This window comes from Coffea arabica, chromosome 10e (genome assembly GCF_036785885.1).
Source record: "Coffea arabica cultivar ET-39 chromosome 10e, Coffea Arabica ET-39 HiFi, whole genome shotgun sequence".
NCBI classification, from domain to species: domain Eukaryota; kingdom Viridiplantae; phylum Streptophyta; class Magnoliopsida; order Gentianales; family Rubiaceae; genus Coffea; species Coffea arabica.
This window is the reverse complement of record NC_092328.1, coordinates 516,424-538,938: the sequence shown is the minus strand read 5'-3', so window position 1 is coordinate 538,938 and position 22,515 is coordinate 516,424. Positions and strand designations below refer to the sequence as shown.

At 38.8% G+C, this 22,515-nt stretch overlaps 3 protein-coding genes and 1 long non-coding RNA gene across 4 annotated transcripts; 3 read left to right on the top strand and 1 right to left on the bottom strand.

Moving 5' to 3' along the window:
- Positions 1 to 1,558: 1,558 nt before the first annotated feature.
- On the top strand, positions 1,559 to 6,464 carry LOC113711792 (catalase isozyme 3). The gene is made up of 8 exons (XM_027234995.2): positions 1,559 to 1,747; positions 2,089 to 2,185; positions 2,615 to 2,892; positions 3,541 to 4,317; positions 4,945 to 5,034; positions 5,852 to 5,919; positions 6,009 to 6,102; positions 6,216 to 6,464. Exons 1-8 carry the CDS (start codon positions 1,733 to 1,735, stop codon positions 6,273 to 6,275), a joined length of 1,479 nt encoding a protein of 492 aa, XP_027090796.1. The 5' UTR covers positions 1,559 to 1,732; the 3' UTR covers positions 6,276 to 6,464.
- A 971-nt stretch (positions 6,465 to 7,435) lies between these two features.
- Positions 7,436 to 13,178, top strand: LOC113711794 (catalase). Its single transcript, XM_027234997.2, has 8 exons — positions 7,436 to 7,597; positions 7,959 to 8,055; positions 9,315 to 9,592; positions 10,243 to 11,019; positions 11,654 to 11,743; positions 12,558 to 12,625; positions 12,715 to 12,808; positions 12,923 to 13,178. Exons 1-8 carry the CDS (start codon positions 7,583 to 7,585, stop codon positions 12,980 to 12,982), a joined length of 1,479 nt encoding a protein of 492 aa, XP_027090798.2. The 5' UTR covers positions 7,436 to 7,582; the 3' UTR covers positions 12,983 to 13,178.
- Positions 13,179 to 16,568: 3,390 nt separating this feature from the next.
- On the bottom strand, positions 16,569 to 16,897 carry LOC140015293 (uncharacterized). The gene is made up of 2 exons (XR_011821897.1): positions 16,761 to 16,897; positions 16,569 to 16,635 (listed from the first exon to the last, which is right to left on the bottom strand). It is a non-coding gene; the product is annotated as an uncharacterized lncRNA (long non-coding RNA).
- On the top strand, positions 16,706 to 22,023 carry LOC113711791 (protein NLP5-like). Its single transcript, XM_027234994.2, has 5 exons — positions 16,706 to 16,844; positions 17,464 to 18,574; positions 19,299 to 19,346; positions 19,441 to 20,398; positions 20,913 to 22,023. Exons 2-5 carry the CDS (start codon positions 17,681 to 17,683, stop codon positions 21,803 to 21,805), a joined length of 2,793 nt encoding a protein of 930 aa, XP_027090795.2. The 5' UTR covers positions 16,706 to 16,844; positions 17,464 to 17,680; the 3' UTR covers positions 21,806 to 22,023.
- Positions 22,024 to 22,515: the final 492 nt, after the last annotated feature.

Sequence of the window (22,515 nt, the reverse complement as noted above, 5' to 3'; positions counted from 1 at the left end):
ATTTTGAGCTTACCATCAAGCCTCCTTGGCACTAATCCATTCCCACCCACAAGTCCATAGCCCACCATATGATGATGTTTATTTATGATTATGTGATTATGAATTTAACTAGTGGGTTCATCGAAAAAAAATCCAGAGACATTTTCTCTCTCTTTTTTTTTTGTAAATTTTTGGAGTTGAAACACAAAAGGGTTGTGGAATTCTTAGGGTAACGTGATTAATTATCGCTCCACTTGATCTTGGTTTTGATGAGATAAAAGGGGAGGAGGAGGAGATTCGGGTGGTGGTGGAGGAAATGGTAAGAGGAGAAGATGGCTTCAAGGAACAAGAACCTAATGCAATTGATAACGTACTTTGGATCACTCGGTTTACTGGTGGGTCCGTAGATCAGGTATAGAAGACCCTTTTAAAAATTGAATGAAATAATGCAGCCGAGATATCGTGATATTTTGATTATGTATCAAAAGAAACGATAAAAAGGTTGAATGATGAGTTTATTTAGCCAGTTTTTGAGATCGCATTCTACTCAGTTAAATTTATAATAGGTCATAAAGTTAATATTTTAAATATAAAATGACGGAAAATTTTATTTGATTAAATATGAAAAATATTTTGAACGATTTTTTTTAAAATTATATTAGAGAAAGTGTCTTAAAACGTGTATTCGCGTAACAATTTTTATTACCAATGTTGACGAGCGTATCTTGGACAAATTCATCGATAAGTCCCTTATCTAATTTGAGACATCAACCAAATATGCAAATGCATGCAAAGAGCTTTCTTTGAGATTGTCAAGGCATTTAATTAGGTTTTAGCAAGTTAGACGAGGACAGGTAGGTTATCTGAGGAACTTATTATCAATATCAAGTAGGTTTTCAATGAGATTTATGTATCACATTATGAATAAAAGCAAAATTGTTTAATAATAAATATGCAATTTCCTTCCCCAATTATCAGATTGCCTTTAAAGACATTGAACTACTTTTGGTTTTCAATTAAAAAACCATAGTGGAATATTAGATATAATACATTGCCACTATCCTAAAATACTTGTGTTCTTTTGTGAATTTGTAGAAAAAGAAACATAACTTAAGTAGTATATCAAATGAAAGATAAGACTATTAATATGACCTTTTGTCTCTCTCATATCGCAAGAATAATTCGGGAAACAAGTTGATATAGATTCTTGTAAATTTCTTGTTTCAAAATAGAATTGATATAGATATGAAATTGAACTACCTAAAATAAACAGGGCTTGAGATATACTTTAGGGGAAGTGCATATATGAAAGGCAAGATAATAATTATCTATATATATATATATATGTGTGTGATAGGTTAGATGAAATTTAAATATATGAATGGGTGCTCGAGGGAACCCTGTAAAATATCCAAATAAAAACTAGGAATTTGGACAATAGGATCATGATGGGGAAAGTTTAAATTGGCGATTGTATCTCGACCCGAGAAATTCACTCACGAATGAATTTTTTTTTTTTTTCACTTTGTCGAGGCAATAAAAAGGGAAAAAAAAGGGATTGGCTCTTGGAATGGGCAGTGGGGTACTGGGTAGTGGATATGACAGAAATGCGAGCCTCGGGACTTTTGTAAATAAATAGGCGGGTCTTTTGGTTTTGTTGAAAGACCGTGACTGCCACACGATCATCTTCACCCATCTATCCCCTTCCCGCCTTTCTTTTTCCCACTGCCTCCCGCCCTCTCTGGCTATAGCAATGGATCCATACAAGGTAATATTTCTGCACCTTCTGCTCATGTAATGTGGACGAGCTGATAGTGAATTCGTTCATTTTTGAAGTCGAAGTCGAGGTCTATTTTTGCTGCTTTCCATGGCCATCACGGATTTCTGAGCAGCTCTTTTTTTTTTTCTTTCGCCAGTAATCGATTCTGAGAAAAAATTTCGTAATTCTTAGCTTCCATTTTTACTTTTTTATGCTTAGCTCTCACTCGATTAGATAAAATGAAAATCTCAATTTTTTTTTTCCTGTGAAAAATCCAAAGTTCCTATCTTTTATAGTAACGCTGAGGTTTAACGTGTTTTAGTTAATTCTAATGTTTGTGATTTGTGTAGCATCGGCCATCGAGTGCTTTCAATTCTCCCTTCTGGACAACCAGTTCTGGTGCCCCTGTCTGGGACAATAACTCCTCTCTCACCGTTGGAACCAGAGGTGCTTTTACTGTTTTCTTTCCTTTCTTTTCTATGATCTAAGATTCTTATTGTTTATGCAATTTTATCACCCGTTTGTTAGAATGTCATTATTTGGTTTATTTTGGGATTTAATCATGTGTTAGGACTTGCTGTTATTTCTTACTCATTAGATGCAGTAGCTTGAAAAATACAAAATTCACAAAACTCATTTTGGTTTTACCTATATATATTTGTTTCCTCTATATCCTAAATGCCATGAGATCTTTATCAGAAAGTTCCGGTTTTTTAATAAAATATATACGTTAAGAAGTCCTGAATGTAGACATACAATTAGTTTTTACTTTTAATATTCTGATATTGAAACTTTATTGTGACAACCACCTGGTTTATTTTAATATGACATTTTGTGATTACAAGTATTTAGCTTTTTGTCTTCTTCATGTGCCAGGTCCGGTTCTTCTCGAGGATTATCATTTGGTGGAGAAACTTGCAAATTTCGACCGTGAACGGATTCCGGAGCGTGTAGTTCATGCCAGGGGAGCCAGTGCCAAGGGCTTCTTTGAGGTCACTCATGACATTTCTAATCTCACTTGTGCTGATTTTCTTCGTGCTCCAGGAGTTCAGACACCTGTCATTGTCCGTTTCTCAACCGTTGTTCATGAGCGTGGAAGTCCTGAAACCCTCAGGGACATCCGAGGCTTTGCTGTGAAATTTTACACTAGGGAGGTAAGTTCTGTTGTTTTCCTTCAGAAAATAGTTCTGCTAATCCGTCAGTCAACTAGATGGATTCATATGCTGCGCACATATTAAGAATTAAATCAGCAGAGAGCCACTGACATGTGTTGTTTAGTCATGTCAAGCCTCTTTGTCGCATATCTGCAAAGTAATGGATACGAGTTGTTCTTAGAGACAATCACAGAATTTTGAAGAGCTGAATTTGCATGATGTACAGCTCCTCAATTGGACGTGTCATTCTAGCAATTTATAATTTTTGCCAATTAGCCAACCATTGTGAAGCCTTCCTTTGGTATTCCATGGCATTGAAGTTCTCAAATTCAACACATATGGATGTGAATAAAACACGACTAATAGTTGTCCTAACTTTGTTGCCCTCCACCACACACTTAGCACACTTTGGCGTTGTAAAAATTGGGAGCTTCCCCTTCTGAAAGCGTATGTTGATTTAATAGCAAGATGCAGCTTATCCATTCAATTAACTTGTAAGCACCACAACTAGGGACATAAGCTTTCCGGGCACAATAGATGATCTCAGGGGACTTGGATTATGTGGTTGGTGTTTTATTTAGTTCTTGGTCTGCATTTTCTTGGAAACTCTTGATAAGCTGCTGATGGTTGCTTTGTGCATCTGGATAGGGTAATTTCGATTTGGTGGGAAACAATACCCCCGTCTTTTTTGTTCGTGATGCAATGAAATTCCCAGATTCGATCCATGCTCTGAAACCAAATCCAAAGACCCACATCCAGGAGTATTGGAGAATCCTTGATTTCTTCTCCTATCATCCTGAGAGCTTGCTTACGTTTGCTTTCTTCTTAGATGATGTCGGCATTCCACAAGATTACAGGCATATGGAAGGCTTTGGCGTCCATGCTTACACTCTGATCGACAAGGCTGGAAAAGCTCATTATGTGAAGTTCCACTGGAAGCCAACCTGTGGAGTGAAGAACCTGTTGGAGGAAGAAGCTATTAAGGTTGGAGGATCAAATCATAGCCATGCTACCCAGGATCTCTATGACTCAATTGCTGCTGGAAACTATCCGGAGTGGAGACTTTTTATCCAGATTATGGATCCTGATCATGAAGATCGGTTTGATTTTGATCCGCTTGATGTAAGCAAGATCTGGCCTGAAGATATTTTGCCTTTGCAACCTGTGGGCCGGTTGGTATTGAACAAGAATATTGACAACTACTTTGCTGAGACCGAGCAGCTTGCATTTAACCCTGCCTTTGTTGTACCTGGAATATATTATACAGAGGACAAGCTGCTCCAGACTCGTATATTCGCATATGGTGATACCCAGCGACACCGTCTTGGCCCAAACTATATGCAGCTTCCTGTAAATGCTCCCAAGTGTGCTCATCACAACAATCACTATGATGGTTTCATGAACTTCATGCACCGGGATGAAGAGGTATTGATCCCTCTTTTGGTAATAATGAACCGCAAATTATGCCTCGTTCTCTAATTTGGTCTTCATTTTGAGGACATCCTGCTTGTTCTTTATACCAGTTAGTTTCCTGGTTCAACTCAGCATTTAAGGTTACATTTTATGTGATTTAGTAAATATAATTATCTACGACTGGTTGCTGGTATAAAGTAACTTTTCATTAGATACCATTTTTGTGACATGAGGTGGTTGTGAATATAAACTTGGTGGTTGATATGAAGACTTGTAGATGTTCAAGATAGGAGATAAGAAGTCACCGACAGATAGATCGATGTTCTTCATTTTTATGTACTGTGAAAATGGAAATTCTATGTGTGAAATAAATAGGTTATGAAGAATTAGTGGGTAAATAAGAGTTGAGTGGAAAGCTATCTTATAACATATTGTCATGACTCAAGGCATAGAGGACAGTTTGAAAAATGAAAAAATGCCAGTAGTACCCATTCTGTTTTTCCAACTTTGTTGTGTAGTTGCTTTACAATAAAATCACTTCAGTTTTTTTTTTTGGCTTAGGGACTTTGTGAATGGGAGTTAAAATGGGCTTATCTTATGCTTAGTTGAACTAAACTTTTTTGTTCAATGTTTTTTCAGGTCGATTATTTCCCTTCAAGGTTCGATCCTGTTCGTCATGCTGCGAGGCATCCCATCCCCTCTACTGTCCTGAGAGGAAAGCGTGACAGGGTGAGTTTCTACGAGTAGATTTGCTTACTTTCGGGCTCTTGCTGTTGTTTGAATCTAGATAAAGGAACTATGGGAAAAAAATTGATACCTTTATGCAGTTAATCAAATCTGGGGAAATCGGTTCTCTTAATAACTTCATCTTGGGATTTGAAGAATATATGATACACAATCTTTGCTTCTCCCCTCCCTCCCCCTCCTCTCTCCTAAAATAGGAGAGAGTGCATGTAGATGAGTAGGAGGAAGAAAGTGATAAATAGGTCTTGAATTTTGTGGTCTGTTCTCAATCGCTTCTAGTTTTCATAATTGGCAGAATTGGTACCAAAAGCAGCTGTTTTGCCGCTTCTGATTTTCATCTATTTTGCTCCAAAAAAGCCAAAAGCAGGTTTTAAAAGGCAATTGACAACAGAGAGAAACTAACTTCTTAAGAATCAAAAGCTAAAATCAGGTATTTGGAATTATTTGAGAATAGGCCCTTAGTTGCTCTGCTGCAAACTGTCCTCCTTTGAAGCGATATACTGAACATTAACGAGTAGAAGTTACTCCCTTTCTTGAACATGACATTATCTGTTTTCCTGTGAGCAAACTATGGATGCCAGCCATTGAGCTATTGCTTTTTCTGCTAATGGTACTTGCTATAGTTTCTTTTCTTGCATGGGATCTTTGGAGGTCTCCATGCCTTCTCCTCAAGTGCCTTTGTTCTTAGCTGATGGATTGGAATTTCTTTGAATTTTGGAATTGTCTTTGGTCCTGCTGGACCTTTGGATTGGTGAAATATGATATGATGTGACCCTAAAATTTGTGGGTTTTTTTTTTGCAGTGTGTTATTCCGAAGGAGAACAACTTCAAGCAAGCGGGAGAGAGATACCGATCCTGGGCACCTGACAGGTATTTCTTGGTGCTTACTGCTTAATGGCTCTTTGACTGATGGTATGCGTTTCATTTTTCTGGAGTTCTGATTGATCCGTGTTCCTCAGGCAAGAGAGATTTATCTGCCGATGGGTTGATATTTTATCTGATGCACGAGTCACCCATGAGATCCGCAGTATCTGGATTTCATACTGGTCTCAGGTCTGATTTTCATGTCTACATACCTCCCTGTTTTTTTCTAACTTGCATCTGTAGTAGTCTAGCCTTGGGAAAAAATGTAGGTTTTGCTGATTCAGTACTTGATTGTCTTGCAGGCTGACAAATCTCTTGGTCAGAAAATGGCTACTCGTCTCAATGTAAGACCAACAATGTGAAGGCCATAAATGTTCCTGGTGGCTTACGGGCTAGGGAGTGTTTGTTCTCGGAGAGGTTGATGGTGTCCTTCAGTGTGCTTCAGTCAGTGTGTTGTATTATGTACCGAACAGGCTTCCATGTCTGGTTTAAACTGAAATTATGTCCCGGTGTTAAATAAATAACGGTTCTCTGTGCGAGGATTTACTTGATCATGCATCTTCCTCCAAACCCCCCCTCCCCAAAAAACCGCCAACCCAAAAAAACAATTTTCCTTCTCCATTGAATTGTGGAGGATAACTTCTGTGAATAGATTTGACATTGCCCACTCGTGTCCTTTGGGCGACTGCCAATATACCTGGAAGGTGCTCTTGTGGCATTTTTGAGGGTGTATATATTTTGGGGATCAAGTATGTGTGAAGGTACCCGCAGCTTTTCCCCAATTGCGACCTTCATGCATGCAACTCTCAACCCCACATCCAGCTGTTCTGCCAATGAGGTTGGGAGGGCGCTCTGAATGGTTGGTATCTGGGTAGGGATGCCCTCGACAGTTTTGGTGCCGCCATGTACGGCGGAACCGTCTTCTCCCTCTCTTTTTCTTGGCTTAGTGGAGGGAGGAAATGACGCTAGCGTGCAGTGACGCAGCTTCTGATTAATTCCCGGGGCTGCCGTGGTTGTTTTATGTATCCACACACATGTATATATATACTTTCGGGTGGGAAAGGGGCAGACTTGGTTGCGATCCATGTCATGCAATAACCCATCAAAGTGAAAAAGTATTCGTTTGAACTGGGCGTGGGAAGGCTGGCTTGTGAGCGGGCATTGTCTGCAGTGGATGACCCTACCGTCTTAAACTAGTAATGGACCCTGGCGTATCAATATATATAGATATAGACACGCGACGGATTAGATGATGGATTGGATGAAATTTAAATATACGGAGGATGGCTTGAAGGAATCCGATAAAATAATCCAAATAAAAACTAGGAATTTGGACAATAGGATCAGGATGGGGAAAGTTTAAATTGGCGATTATATCCTGACCTGAAAAATTCACCTACGAATGAATTTTTTTTTTCTCACTTTGTTGAAGCAATTAGGAAAAAAAAAAAAAAAGATTGGCTCTTGGATTGGGCACTGCGTCTGCGTGCTAGGCAGTGGATAAGCTAGAAATGCGAGCCTCGGGACGGGACCCACTCCTAATTTTATCAATAAATTCGTGGGTCTTTTGGTTTTTTCGAAAGACGGTGATTGCCATTCCCCTTCCCGACTTGCTTTATCCCCAGCCAAAAATCTATCGCCACCCACCGCCCCTTCGCTGACTGTAGCAATGGATCCATGCAAGGTAATATATCTGCACCATCCGCTCATGTAATTTGGACGAGCTGATGTTGAATTCGTTCATTTTTTAAGTCGAAGTCGAGGTCTAATTTTGCCGCTTTCCATGGCCATCACGGATTTCTGAGCAACTCATTTTTTTTCTTTCGCCAGTAATCGCTTCTGAGAAAAAATTTCGTAATTCTTAGCTTCCATTTTAACTTTTTTATGCTTAGCTCTCACCCGATTAGATAAAATGAAAATCTCAATTTTTTTTTTCGGTGAAAATTCCAAACTTCCTATCTTTTATAGTAACGCTGAGGTTTAGCGTGTTTTAGTTATTTCTAATGATTGGAGAGTTTGTATTTGGTCCTTTGTGATTTGTGTAGTATCGGCCATCGAGTGCTTTCAATTCTCCCTTCTGGACAACCAATTCTGGTGCCTCCGTCTGGAACAATAACTCCTCTCTCACCGTTGGAACCAGAGGTGCTTATACTGTTTTCTTTCCTTTCTTTTCTATGATCTAAGATTCTTATTGTTTATGCAATTTTATCCCCCGTTTCGCATTGAATTTCTTATTGTTAGAAATGTCATTGTTTGGTTTATTTTGGGATTGAATCTTGTGTTATGACTTGCTGTTATTTTTTACTCATTAGATGCAGTAGCTTGAAGAATACGAAATTCACAAAAACTCATTTTGGTTTTACCTATATCTATTTGTTTCCTCTATATCCTAAATGCTATGAGGTCTTTATCAGAAATTTCCTGTTATTTAATGAAATAAATACGTTAAGAAGTCCTGAACGTAGACATACAATTAGTTTTTAATTTTAATATTCTGATATTGAAACCTTATTGTGACAACAACCACCTGGTTTATCTTAGGGATAATTTCAGAAACCTCCCCCGGGGTTTTTGACTATTTCATTGAGCTCCCCTATGGTTTGGAAAATTACACTTACCTCTCTTGAATTTGATAGTTTTAGTAACAAAACCTTAAAATAATATTGACTTGGTCAGTTTTTTAAATGAATACCCAAAAATGCCCTTGTGTAATGATTTTTAATTTATTTCCCTATATAATTATAAGATTATTTAGTACAATTATAAGGAAAAGGTGCCAAAATTTTCATGTCCATATTTACTATAAACAACTATGATAATAATTTATTACTATGATATGATACTTTTGATGGTATTCTATTGTAGATTTAGATTTATAAGATAGAAAAGAAAATGCTGAAATATTCATTTATAATTTATGAATTTTTGGAGTAGTGCAATTATCATAATTTAATAATGCTTTTAGGCCATTTCTTTTTGATTTATTGTTAATTTTAATACCAAAAAATAGAAAACAAAGATTAACAAAAACATTGGATAGCATATAAAATTAACTCGTCAAAAAAAATCACTAGTTCGACATTTGGTTATAATAGAAACTAGAGGCAATAGTGGTAGTTCTATAGTTTTATTAGCGAAAAATTAAAAAAAGGAATAAGAAGGAAAAGAATGAAAAAATAATTTTAAGCATTAAGCATACCAAATAAGGAGATTTCATTAAAATATTTAAGAGTAAAATTGTCATTTTAAATGATAAGGAAGGTATATGTAATTTTTTAAACCTCAAGGGAGTTCAGTAAAATTGTCAGAAACCTCAGGGAGGTTTCTGAAATTATCCCTTTATTTTAATATGGCATTTTGTGATTACAAGTATTTAGCTTTTCGTCTTCTTCATGTGCCAGGTCCGGTTCTTCTCGAGGATTATCATTTGGTGGAGAAACTTGCAAATTTCGACCGTGAGCGGATTCCGGAGCGTGTAGTTCATGCAAGGGGAGCCAGTGCCAAGGGCTTCTTTGAGGTCACTCATGACATTTCTAATCTCACTTGTGCTGATTTTCTTCGTGCTCCAGGAGTTCAGACACCTGTCATTGTCCGTTTCTCAACTGTTATTCATGAGCGTGGAAGTCCTGAAACCCTCAGGGACCCCCGAGGTTTTGCTGTGAAATTTTACACTAGGGAGGTAAGTTCTGTTGTTTTCCTTCAGAAAATAGTTCTGCTAATCCGTCAGTCAACTAGATGGATTCATATGCTGTGCACATATTAAGAATTAAATCAGCAGAAAGCCACTGACATGTGTTGTTTAGTTAACATGTCAAGCCTCTTTGTCTCATATCTGAAAAGTAATGGATACGAGCTGTGCTTAGAGACAATCACAGGATTTTGAAGAGCTGAATTTGCATGATGTACAGCTCCTGAATTGGACGTGTCAGTCTAGCAGTTTATACTTTTTGCCACTTAGCCAACCATTGTGAAGCCTTCCTTTGGTATTCCATGGCATTGAAGTTCTCAAATTCAACACATATGGATGTGAATAAAACACGAATAATAGTTGTCCTAACTTTGTTGCCCTCCACCCCACACTTAGCACACTTTGGCATTCTGAAAATTGGGAGCTTCCCCTTCTGAAAGCGTATGTTGATTTAGCAGCAAGATGCAGCTTATCCATTCAATTAACTTGTAAGCACCACAACTAGGAACATAAGCTTTCCGGGCACAATAGATGATCTTAGGGGACTTGGATTATGTGGTTGGTGTTTTATTTAGTTCTTGGTCTGCATTTCTTGGTAACTCTTGATAAGCTGCTGATGGTTTCTTTGTGCATCTGGATAGGGTAATTTCGATTTGGTGGGAAACAATTTCCCTGTCTTTTTTGTTCGTGATGGAATGAAATTCCCAGATATGGTCCATGCTCTGAAACCGAATCCAAAGTCCCACATCCAGGAGAATTGGAGAATCCTTGATTTCTTCTCCCATCATCCTGAGAGCTTGCATATGTTTACTTTCCTCTTTGATGATGTCGGCATTCCACAAGATTACAGGCATATGGAAGGCTTTGGCGTCAATACTTACACTCTGATCGACAAGGCTGGAAAAGCTAGTTATGTGAAGTTCCACTGGAAGCCAAGCTGTGGAGTGAAGAGCCTGTTGGAGGAAGAAGCTATTAAGGTTGGAGGATCAAATCATAGCCATGCTACCCAGGATCTCTATGACTCAATTGCTGCTGGAAACTATCCAGAGTGGAAACTTTTTATCCAGATTATGGATCCTGATCATGAAGATCGGTTTGATTTTGATCCGCTTGATGTAAGCAAGACCTGGCCTGAAGATATTTTGCCTTTGCAACCTGTGGGCCGGTTGGTATTGAACAAGAATATTGACAACTTCTTTGCTGAGAACGAGCAGCTTGCATTTTGCCCTGCTATTATTGTACCTGGAATATATTATTCAGATGACAAGCTGCTCCAGACTCGCATATTCTCATATGCTGATACCCAGCGACACCGTCTTGGCCCGAACTATCTGCAGCTTCCAGCAAATGCTCCCAAGTGTGCTCATCACAACAATCACCATGATGGTTTCATGAACTTCATGCACCGGGATGAAGAGGTACTGATCCCTCTTTTGGTAATAATGAACCACAAATTATGCGTCGTTCTCTAATTTGGTCTTCATTTTGAGGACATCCTGCTTGTTCTTTATACCAGTTAGTTTCCTGGTTCAACTCAGCATTTAAGGTTACATTTTATGTGATTTAGTAAATATAATTATCTATGACCGGTTGCTGGTATAAAGTAACTTTTCATTAGATACCATTTTTGTGACATGAGGTGGTTGTGAATATAAACTTGGTGGTTGATATGAAGACTTGTAGATGTTCAAGATTGGAGATAAGAAGTCACCGACAGATAGATCGATGTTCTTCATTTTTATGTACTGTGAAAAAGGAAATTCTTTGTGTGAAATAAATAAGTTGTGAAGAATTAGTGGGCAAATAAGAGTTGAGTGGAAAGCTATCTTATAACATATTGTCATGACTCAAGGCATAGAGGTCAGTTTGAAAAATGAAAAAATGCCAGAAGTAGTACCCATTCCCTTTTTCAAACTTTGTTGTGTGGTTGCTTTACAATTAAATCACTTCAGGGTTTTTTTTTTTGGGCTTAGGGACTTTGTGAATGGGAGTTAAAATGGGCTAATCTTATGCTTAGTTGTGCTAAACTTTTTTGTTCAATGTTTTTTTCAGGTCAATTATTTCCCTTCAAGGTACGATCCTGTTCGTCATGCTGAGAGGCATCCCATCCCCCCTCCTGTCCTGAGTGGAAAGCGTGACAAGGTGAGTTTCTATGAGTAGGAAAAAATTGAACTTTTTTGAATCTAGACGAAGGAACTATGGAAAAAAATTGATAACTTTACGCAGTTAATCAAATCTGGGGAAATCGGTTGTCGTAATAACTTCATCTTGGGATTTGAAGAATAGACGATACATAATCTTTGCTTCTTCGCTCCCTTCCCCTCCTCTCTCCTAAAATAGGAGAGTGGGCATGTAGATGAGTAGGAGGAAGAAAGTGAAAAAGTTCTTGAATTTTTATGGTTTGTTCTCAATCGCTTCTAGTTTTCAGAAGCAGAATTGGTACCAAAAGCAGCTGTTTTGCCACTTCTGATTTTCATCTATTTTGCTCCAAAAAAACCAAAAGCAGGTTTTAAAAGGCAATTGACAACAGAGAGAACTAACTTCTTAAGAATCAAAAGCTAAAATCAGGTATTTGGAATTATTTGAGAACAGGCCCTTAGTTGCTCTGCTGCAAACTGTCCTCCTTTGAAGCGATATACTGAACATTAACGAGTAGAAGTTACTCCCTTTCTTGAACGTGACATTATCTGTTTTCCTGTGAGCAAACTATGGATGCCAGCCATTGAGCTATTGCTTTTTCTGCTAATGTTGCTTGCTATAGTTTCTTTTCTTGCATGGGATCTTTGGAGGTCTCCATGCCTTCTCCTCAAGTGCCTTGTTCTTAGCTGATGGATTGGAATTTCTCTTTGAATTTTGGAACTGTCTTTGGTCCTGCTGGACCTTTGGATTGGTGAACTATGATATGATGTGACCCTAAAATATGTGGCTTATTTATTTATTTTTTTGTTTATTGCAGTGTGTGATTCAGAAGGAGAACAACTTCAAGCAACCAGGAGAGAGATACCGATCCTGGGCACCTGACAGGTATTTCTTGGTGCTTACTGCTTAATGGCTCTTTGACTGATGGTATGTGTTTCATGTTTCTGGAGTTCTGATTGATCTGTGTTCCTCAGGCAAGAGAGATTTATCTGCCGATGGGTTGATGCTTTATCTGATGCACGAGTCACCCATGAGATCCGCAGTATTTGGATTTCATACTGGTCTCAGGTCTGATTTTCATGTCTACATGCCTCCCTGTTTTTTTCTAACTTGCATCTGTAGTAGTCTAACCTTGGGAAAAAAATGTAGGTTTTGCTGATTCAGTACTTGATTGTTTTGCAGGCTGACAAATCTCTTGGTCAGAAAATAGCTGCTCGTCTCAATGTAAGACCAACACTGTGAAGGCCATAAATGTTCCTGGTGGCTTACGGGCTAGGGAGTGTTTGTTCTCCGGAGAGGTTGATGGTGTCCTTCAGCGTGCTTCAGTCAGTGTGTTGTATTATGTACCGAACAGGCTTCCATGTCTGGTTTAAACTGAAATTATGTCCCGGTGTTAAATAAATAACGGTTACGGTTCTCTGTGCGAGGATTTACTTGATCATGCATCTTCCTCCAAACCCCCCCCCCCTTCTCCCCTCTCTAAAAAACCGCCAACCCAAAAAAACAATTTCCCTTCTCCATTGAATTGTGGAGGATAACTTCTGTGAATAGATTTGACATTGCCCACTCGTGTCCTTTGGGCGACTGCCAAAATACCTGGAAGGTGCTCTTGTGGCATTTTTGAGGGTGTATATATTTTGGGGATCAAGTATGTGTGAAGGTAATTGATGGTTGGCACACCCGCAGCTTTTCCCCAATTGCGACCTTCATGTATGCAACTCTCAACCCCACATCCAGCCGTTCTGCCAATGAGGTTGGGAGGGCGCTCTGAATGGTTGGTATCTGGGTAGCGATGCCCTCGACAGTTTTGGTGCCGCCATGTACGGCGGAACCGTCTTCTCCCTCTCTTTTTCTTGGCTTAGTGGAGGGAGGAAATGACGCTAGCGTGCAGTGACGCAGCTTTTGATTAATTCCCGGGGCTGCTGTGGAAGCGTGGTTGTTTTATGTATCCACGTGTATATATATATATATATATATATACACACACACTTTCGGGTTGTGATCCATGCAAGTGGAGACCGCAATGAAAAAGCATCAAAGTCAAAAGCGATCCATGCAGTGGGGGAGAACGCAATAACGCATCAAAGTGAAAAAGTATTCGTTAGAAGTGGGAAGGCTAGCCTGTGAGCGGCTATTGCCTGCAGTAGATGACCCGAGCGTCCTAAACTCGTATTTTACAAAGCTTCCTATGCATGCTTGTCACTTGTGGTCGTCCCATGAAATATATTTATTATACTACTAGTAGTTTTTTTCAAAGTGACTTCCAGTTGGTATGTATATAAATATATATATGTATCTTACGTATGTCTAATGCCGACTAACATTGCGAAATTCGCCGTCGTTGGCGGCGGCGACAATGATCCTATGCCTCGTATTGACCAAAAGTAATTCTGACATAATTTTATTAGATATAAATAAACAAGGGCCAAGTTCTACGTCCATTCATGGAGCTGAGTTTGGAATACAAGTTAGATGTTCAAGAACATAAGGAAAAGAGTCGATCGAGTACGTTGCTAAATGCCTCCAAGGGTTAGCTTAAGTGGTCAACACCTCTTCTTTATGGTATGATAGATTTATCTGGACAAGGTTCGAGCCTCCTTGCTACCGTGCCAAAGGTTCGAATACTCACTCGGTCAGAAAAGAAAAAAAAAGAAAGAGAGTACACTGCTAAACTCTCTGACCGCCAAGGAAATAGAGCAAGAAAGCCGAAGGCCTACCCAGTTTCAATGGCTGGCTATTAGTAACGTATGTTTGAAATAGTTATAGTTAGTGATGAATTTCACATTGAAAGTATGTGAAAAATGAAAGAGATTTATAATCAAGTAGACACTTATTCAATTCAATTTGGATTGTAGGAAATACGTTTCATGAAGAAATACGACATGACATTTCTTTTGGGATATCTGACATTATAAATAATAGTATCTAGATAACAGAGGAGTAATAGTATCCAGATAACAGAGGACTCACATTTACTTCTTTTTTACTATTCTTCTATTTCGTTCAAAATAGTATTCTCTAAACCGTTTTTGGGAGAATTTTTGCATACTACTGTGTGAAAATTCTGGTTGACTTTGTTATTTCTAGAGGAAATTGCTGCAAACACGGTAGTAGAATAGTGGGGGCAAATTTTCTTAAGAAAAGTGAAATTTCATGTCAAAGCCCTTTTTGTTGTTGTAGTTAATACTGGGAGTGTTTGGATAGCACTATTATCTCAAATAATATTTCGTTTACATCATAAATATATTTTTAACCTATTTTTTTTATATTTTTAATTACTTTTTTATTTCACATACATCACATCATAAAAAGTATAGAACGTAGAGTGTCGAAACATGAAGATAGTTAGTTGTCCTCTTTTAAGTCGGGTCCCTGACGATTGAGCTGTCATCCCTGCATTTTTTTTTAAAAAAAATTTTTCTTCCCTTTATAAAGATGAAGAAGAAAATCTGGTCAAAACTCGATGTGGCTAATGTAATGCTCCCTCCCACGCTACAATCGTAGGTAGTACTATGCTTTCCCCGTGTCGTGTGCAAGTGGAACACCTACCCCGCTCGCTCATACAATCAGTCATTACATGAATATTCTTTTTTGATACAATAACAGTTTATACAATTTCAATTTGATTTTTGTAACCTCTCCGTCCTTTTTCCTTGACCCCACAAAACCCGGTGACTTTGGTGTAGTATGTGATATCCACAACATATACATACATGGCATACATATATACTAGGCTTTGGCTTTGGTTTTGGTTTTGATTTGACTAAGACGCCAGAAATTGTTTTTCAGTACTAGGTACCACACCAGAACAAGTAAGAGAGAAGGACGAGGAGAATCCTACATGGGGAGCCGGGTCCCTGCTTTCAATCATTTTTACCCAGTACTATATACTATATATATAGTACTGTATATATATATATATATATATATCATTTTAGGAATGTCCTTTATTCAACAACTAATTCTTTATCTAATCATAAAAGAGGACATAATACCCGATACCTTGATTCTTATGCTCTCTTACCCTTCTCTAAACCATTTAAACTAACAAATTCTATTTTGCAGGAAAATGACAAGCTTAACCTCCAGAAAAATCAGCAACTGGATGCCACCCAAGCTTGTTGATAATACAATATTACATATTTCAAAAAATTATTATTCATATAAACAGGAATACAGGAAAGATAAGATTAGATACTTTAATGCTGTGTTTTATAACACAGAGATGTTGTGTTTTACAACACAGAGACTGGTCAATGAATCATGACAACATTATATATATAGTACTACTTTGAATGTATATATATAGTACTACATTATATATATATATATATATATATATATAGTAGTAGTAGTACTACTACTTTGAATGAACCCCTTACCACCTCAATTCAGTGCTTTCCCGGCCCGTTTCAAAATTTGTGTATTTCGGGATTTTGACCTCCCAAAAATAGTTAGTGTGAGTTGATGATGATGATGATGTTAATGTATCTATTTGGAAATTCTAAATTAGAAATTATTATAAAAATATATAGATAGAGATGAGATTAAAAAGTACTAATTTTAGTAGTTTTAGTAGGATGACAAGCATCTCAAAATAATAGGCTCACCGAATCAGGTAGCCTCCTTTTTTTTTTTTTTGTCTTTGGTCAAATTGCAAACCCCCCCTTTGTTTGACCCTTTTGGGTGTTTCCCCAAGCTGGAGTTTGTGCAGTATGCGTCAGTTCCCGCATCCTGCAACGGCGGTTGACTTTACCCCGCGGGAAGCTTCGGTGGGGCTTTCATTTATTATGCTGTGGTGGTGAGTGGGTCTGTCTGGGGGAGAATCTTTCCTCGATACCGAAATTTAACATGATCAGGTCCTCGATACGCAGCAGAGAGAACTCCCATTTCAACTGCATAGAATAGAACAGATAGATAAACAGAATAGATGTTGGATGGGGAGAGCGGAAGAGATTAAAATGAACTGTGGAGGGAATCTGGGGGTGCAGTTAGAATTATTAGCTCCCTATTTACTTACTTACTTAGACCGAGGCCGCCCGTGTCGCTGATGTAGTAGTTTGCTGCACCTGGGAGGACAGCCACACACAAGAACAAGAAGAAGGTTTTCTCTTTCGTGCATCTCAAATCCTTTTGCATAATAATAGTAGATAAGGAAGAGACAGACCCTCCAACACCCGACTTGGAATATCCAAGAATCTTTTTTCTTTTTTTTTTTTTCCTTTCTTTCCCCCTAGACAGTAGTGACTTGCCCTGCCTCTTTTGGTGCTTTTTTTTTTTTGTCTTATTTTGGTTTTATTTTATTTTCTCTAATTGTGGTCTGCGATATCTATGGGTCAATAAACTTTTGTACTGTCACTCATGGGATGGGGATGGGATGGGATTTTACTTTTACTTCTTTCTTCTCAGTACATCTCCTTTCCTCGCTCTCTGCGTCTCTCACTCGCATGATGCCAACGTAAGAATCTTGAACTGCTGAAAAAAAAAAAAGTTCTGATTTCTCTAACTTTGTTGGAAGATCTCTTTATAGCAATAGAACCGTGTTTCTTCCCTTGTTTTCTAGTACTATCTACATCTGTTTTTCAGAGATTCGGCTACATTTTAATTCTCGTCTTCTTCTCTGACTCATTCTTCATATGCATGGCAGCGGGAATTAATCCAACTTGATATATACACCAATTTCTTATTTCAAATCTTCCTAAACAAATTGAAATCAACCACAGGAGCAGACTTCCCTTTCAGATTCTTCTTTAAAGATTCAAATTGGATCTGCACCGCTACTTGTTCAACAGCATTTTGCTTCTGAAAGGTTGCTTTTGGGGTTCTGCGAACGCATAGCTTCTAAATCAGACAGTCTTTGGGCGACTGTGCCCTTGCTTAGTTCCTGAAATTGGATCCTGGGGGATGCAAATATTGAATTTTTGAAGAAAGATTGTAGCTATGAATGAATATGGATATGTATCCACTCAGAATACCATCTCGGGAGCTCAAGGGTCTGATTCCCTTATAGATTTGGATTGCATGGATGAGTTGTTATTAGAAGGATGTTGGTTGGAGACCACTGAGGGACCTGAACTCTTGAGCGATGGCCCCTCTGACTTCAATGCTCTCTTTGATGCTTCGTTTACTTGGCCAATTTTGGAAGCCATTAATGGCGAATCCAACCCGTTAAAGAGCACTGAAGAAGAGAGGCAAAGGTTATCTTTTTCTGAGAATCTGTCAGCTAGTCCATCCCAAGGGAGAAATTCTGCTAAATCAGAGTCTCAAGACGGCAATGCTGTATGTTCTCCGAGTCTATCTGGGAACTTTTCAGCTGAAAGTTCTGCGCTGAGTAGGAGGTTGTGGATTGGACCTAGGGCTTCAACTTCTGTGATGGACAGACTGATTAAGGCACTTGGTTATATGAAGGATTGGGCTGGAGATAAGAATGCTCTTATTCAAATTTGGGTACCTGTAAACAAGGGTGGCAGACGCGTGCTGACTACCAATGATCAACCTTTCTCACTAGACCTTAATTGCCCAAGGCTTGCCTCTTACAGGAACGTATCGGTGAACTATCAATTCTCCACTGAGGAGGACTTAAAGGAGAGTGTTGGATTGCCTGGCCGTGTTTTTATGGGTAGAGTTCCTGAATGGACTCCTGATGTTCAGTTCTTTAGGACGGATGAATACCCGCGCGTTGGTCATGCGCAGCAGTATGATGTTCGTGGGACGCTCGCAGTTCCAATCTTTGAACAAGGTAGTCGCAATTGCTTGGGAGTGATTGAAGTTGTCTTGACCACCCAAAAGATCAACTATCGTCCAGAGCTTGAAAGTGTCTGCAGAGCTCTTCAGGTCTGATTTTTTGCTTACATTTACAACTGTACTTTGAACACTTACTTTCACGTTGTTCTGAAGCCTTAGTTCTTATGCTGATAAGAGTTTAAACTAAATTTGAACTTTGATGTAAGCTTAGACATGCACCACCTGGATTAAGAATGTAGACATTTGATCTTGCTATTGGTCATGCATCACTCAACGGACTGAAGCCTAGTGCTGGAATACAGCACTAAAGCTATTTTTTTGTCTATTTAAGATAAATTTCTATTTTCCCTTGTTAAACTTCCTTCTTAACATGGTTTATGATTCACCTGTTTAGATTTGCTCATTCTTTTTTATCAAGGGAAACAAGGAATAGTTTTTCCTCTCACTTTCTCCAATTTTTCTAATTAGTTGCTTTATATAAGGATTTCCAAAATTTAACTGCTGCAGGAATGCAGCTTGTTTGTTGCTGCAATTATACATAATTTCTTAAGCATCCAAATGAGACTTTAGGAAGTGACTTTTGTGTGTTCAAGTCATATTTGTTCACTTCTAGATTGTCATCTACTTTTTTGACTTGATAAAATAGTGAAAATAATGGAGAAACATTCATTAGCTATGTGTTGAGGTTTTATCTTTGAAGCTTTAATCTTGGAATATAATAAAATACCCTTGCCAGTTTTTATGAAAGTGAAGTAAATTAAGCACTGAGGCAGCTTTCTTAATTTCTGATCTACCACTAACTTCTTGTTCAAAGGCTGTCAATCTCAGGAGCTCTGATGTTTCAGGCGCCCAGAATAGCAAGGTAATTGGCAGAGTACATAGAATTGCTTATATTCCTTTGATCTGAGGATTTCTGGTACTTTTCAGTTGTTATATGAACTGTTATACTTTAGCAGGCATGTGATTTTTCCTACCAATCTGCATTGCCGGAGATCCAAGAGATTCTAAGAGCAGCATGTGGGACGTATAGTTTGCCCTTAGCTCAGACTTGGGTTCCTTGCATCAAACAAGGCAAGGGGGGGTGCAGGCACTCTGATGAAAACCTTGTTCGCTGTGTTTCCACGGTGGATTCTGCTTGTTACATTGCTGATTCCCATGTTCAAGGTTTTAGTGATGCATGCTCAGAGCACCACTTATTAAAAGGTCAGGGCATTGTTGGTAGAGCATTCACAACTAACCAACCGTGCTTTTCACCTGATATAACAACTTTTACTAAGACAGATTACCCCCTTTCTCACCATGCAAGGATATTTGGCCTCTGTGCTGCTGTAGCAATACGTTTGAGAAGCATCTACAGTGGTTCAACTGACTTTGTTCTGGAGTTCTTTCTACCCGTGGATTGTAAAGACGCTGAAGAGCATCAGAAAATGCTTAGTTCATTGTCCCTTATCATTCAGAAATTTTGCAGGGGATTACGAGTTATTACTGACAAAGAGTTGCTGGAAGAAAATTCCGTGCCTTCAGGTGGAGTATCAATCCCGTCATATATCAAGTTTGGTGAAGAAATGTCAAAAACAGAACACAGACATTCAGCGATGGCTTCTCAAAGGTCATTTTGGACTTCCCGGCATGCAGAGGTTGAGGAAACTGCTGTTGTTGCATCAAAAATTCAGAATGCAAAACCCGTAGAAATGCTATCTGGAAAATTCTCAGCGGCTAGGCAATCCCTGCCTGATATTAGTTCAAGAAAAGAACGTATGTGTGGTGACAGCCTTACTAGAGGACAATGTAGCTTGCTGGATGTCTCTAAAACAGCTGAAAAAAGGGGTGCCAAGGCTGAGAAAACTATTACTTTACAGATGCTTCGGCAGTATTTTGCCGGTAGTCTAAAAGATGCTGCAAGGAATATTGGTGGTAAGCATTGTTGTTCAGGGGTCTTACGTGAGAAACACCTTATTTGTTGTAGTGTCGGGCAGATATTTCATTTCATATATTTATAATTGTATGTTATGTGTGGATTTATTGTCTATTTTATGGTGTACGAGATAATATTTTGCATGGATATATTGTCCTGGAATGACGATTTTGCTTATGTTGCACTGTATAATTACACATTTACACACAAAAATTATGGTCTACAGCCCCTCAGGTTTAGCTTAGGAGTGGATCACAAGTATTCCCCTTCCCTTGGAAACTTTCGAGCTGAGATTGCTAGTAGTTTGGCATCTAACTGGGAATGTATCTGTATCACTAAAGATGGCGATACTTTTAGTTGACTGTTGTAGCTTAACAACTTTTATAGCCTCCCAAGCAACTCGCCAAGATGTTTTAGAAACTTCACATAATGTGGGATAAGGAAGCTGCGATGTTTCACTTGGTTCTCCTAATATTCTTATTATTCATCCTTCAGTTTTTCTTGCCATTTCAGTTTGTCCCACCACTTTGAAGAGGATATGCAGACAACATGGGATTAAGCGTTGGCCTTCTCGGAAGATCAAGAAGGTTGGTCATTCCTTGCAGAAAATTCAACGTGTGATTGATTCAGTGCAAGGTGCATCAGGTTCTTTACAAATCGAGTCCTTCTACACAAACTTTCCAGAGCTTGCATCTCCAAACTTAACGACAGCAGCTCCCTTTTCATGCTTCAACTCAAGTGATCATCCAATCTCCTTAAACACGCAGCCTGAGGCAAGCACGTTGAGTCCTCATGCTTCTGCATCCAAGTCACCTTCATCTTCCTGCAGTCATAGTTCCAGTTCTAGTCAGTGTTGTTCAACCGGAACGCAACCACATCCACACACCCTTAAAATTTCTGGGCAGGAAGACTTGGTTAAAAACAACTCAACCGGTTTTATGCTGAAAAGGGTTAGAAGTGATGCACAGCTGGATTTGTCAAGTGACGGACCAAAGTTCCTGCCAAGATCCCATAGTCATGTATCATTTACAGAGCATCCTGACCCAGAAAATCTTCCTCCTGCGCCAAAAGAAACCAGTTGGATGTCTCGCGAAGGAACTACACTGAGAATAAAGGTCACGTATGGGGAAGAGAAAATTAGGTTTCGTATGCTGAATAACTGGGGATACAGGGATCTCTTAAGGGAAGTTTCTGGGAGATTTGGTGTAGATGACACCACTGGATTTCAGCTCAAGTACATGGATGATGACTCTGAATGGATACTATTGACATGCGATGCTGATCTTGAGGAGTGTTTAGATATTTGTCGATCATCTCAGAGCCAGACGGTAAAGCTGTCTTTTCTTTGTGCTTCTCACCCGCTGCATGGAAGTCCTTCGGGCAGTAGAAGTTGTGATAAAAGTTGAAAAGTATTTAGCAGGAATCAATGTACAAATAGCCTCCTGTTTAGAGGTGTGCATATTTCCATCCGCTGGTGGAATTAAGGATTTGAGTCCAAATCTTGACCATCATCTTTAGTCCCTTTATGTTGATAGATTAATTACGCACGAACGAACTTGGTAGTGGTTTTGACCTGCCGGATTGTAAGTTATTTGAGATATTTTTACTGTAACACTTTTTGTGATGTGATGTATGTGAGATAAAAAAGTAATTGAAAAGATAAAAAGGTGTATTGAAAATTATAATGGTGATGTAAGCAAATATATTTGGGCAAATAACTTACAATCCAAACACACTAACTGTTTCGTTGAAGCTATCAACGCTTCCTGGAATACGTGATTCTGCATTTCCTCCCAATTACTGCTGATTAATTCTGCTTTACAGCAAGCATGTGTTAAACTAAGCAGGGCAAGTCTAAGTTGTTTTTGTTCAGTTGGAAAAACAGACGAAGGGGTTCTCTCGCTGCACCGCAAAGCCCAATCAACACAACAAAAATAACATTCCAAAGAGATTTGTGTTCTGAGTCGTTATTTGTCCAGGAGTGTGGTATTGTGCATAAAAGCCATCCGAACTAACAGACTCACGGCTTCTATACATACAAAATCAGATACGGCCACAAGCTGCTTATGATTTTACGGTGAACCGTGGTTGAAAGTATAATAGCTGTTAGGTACAT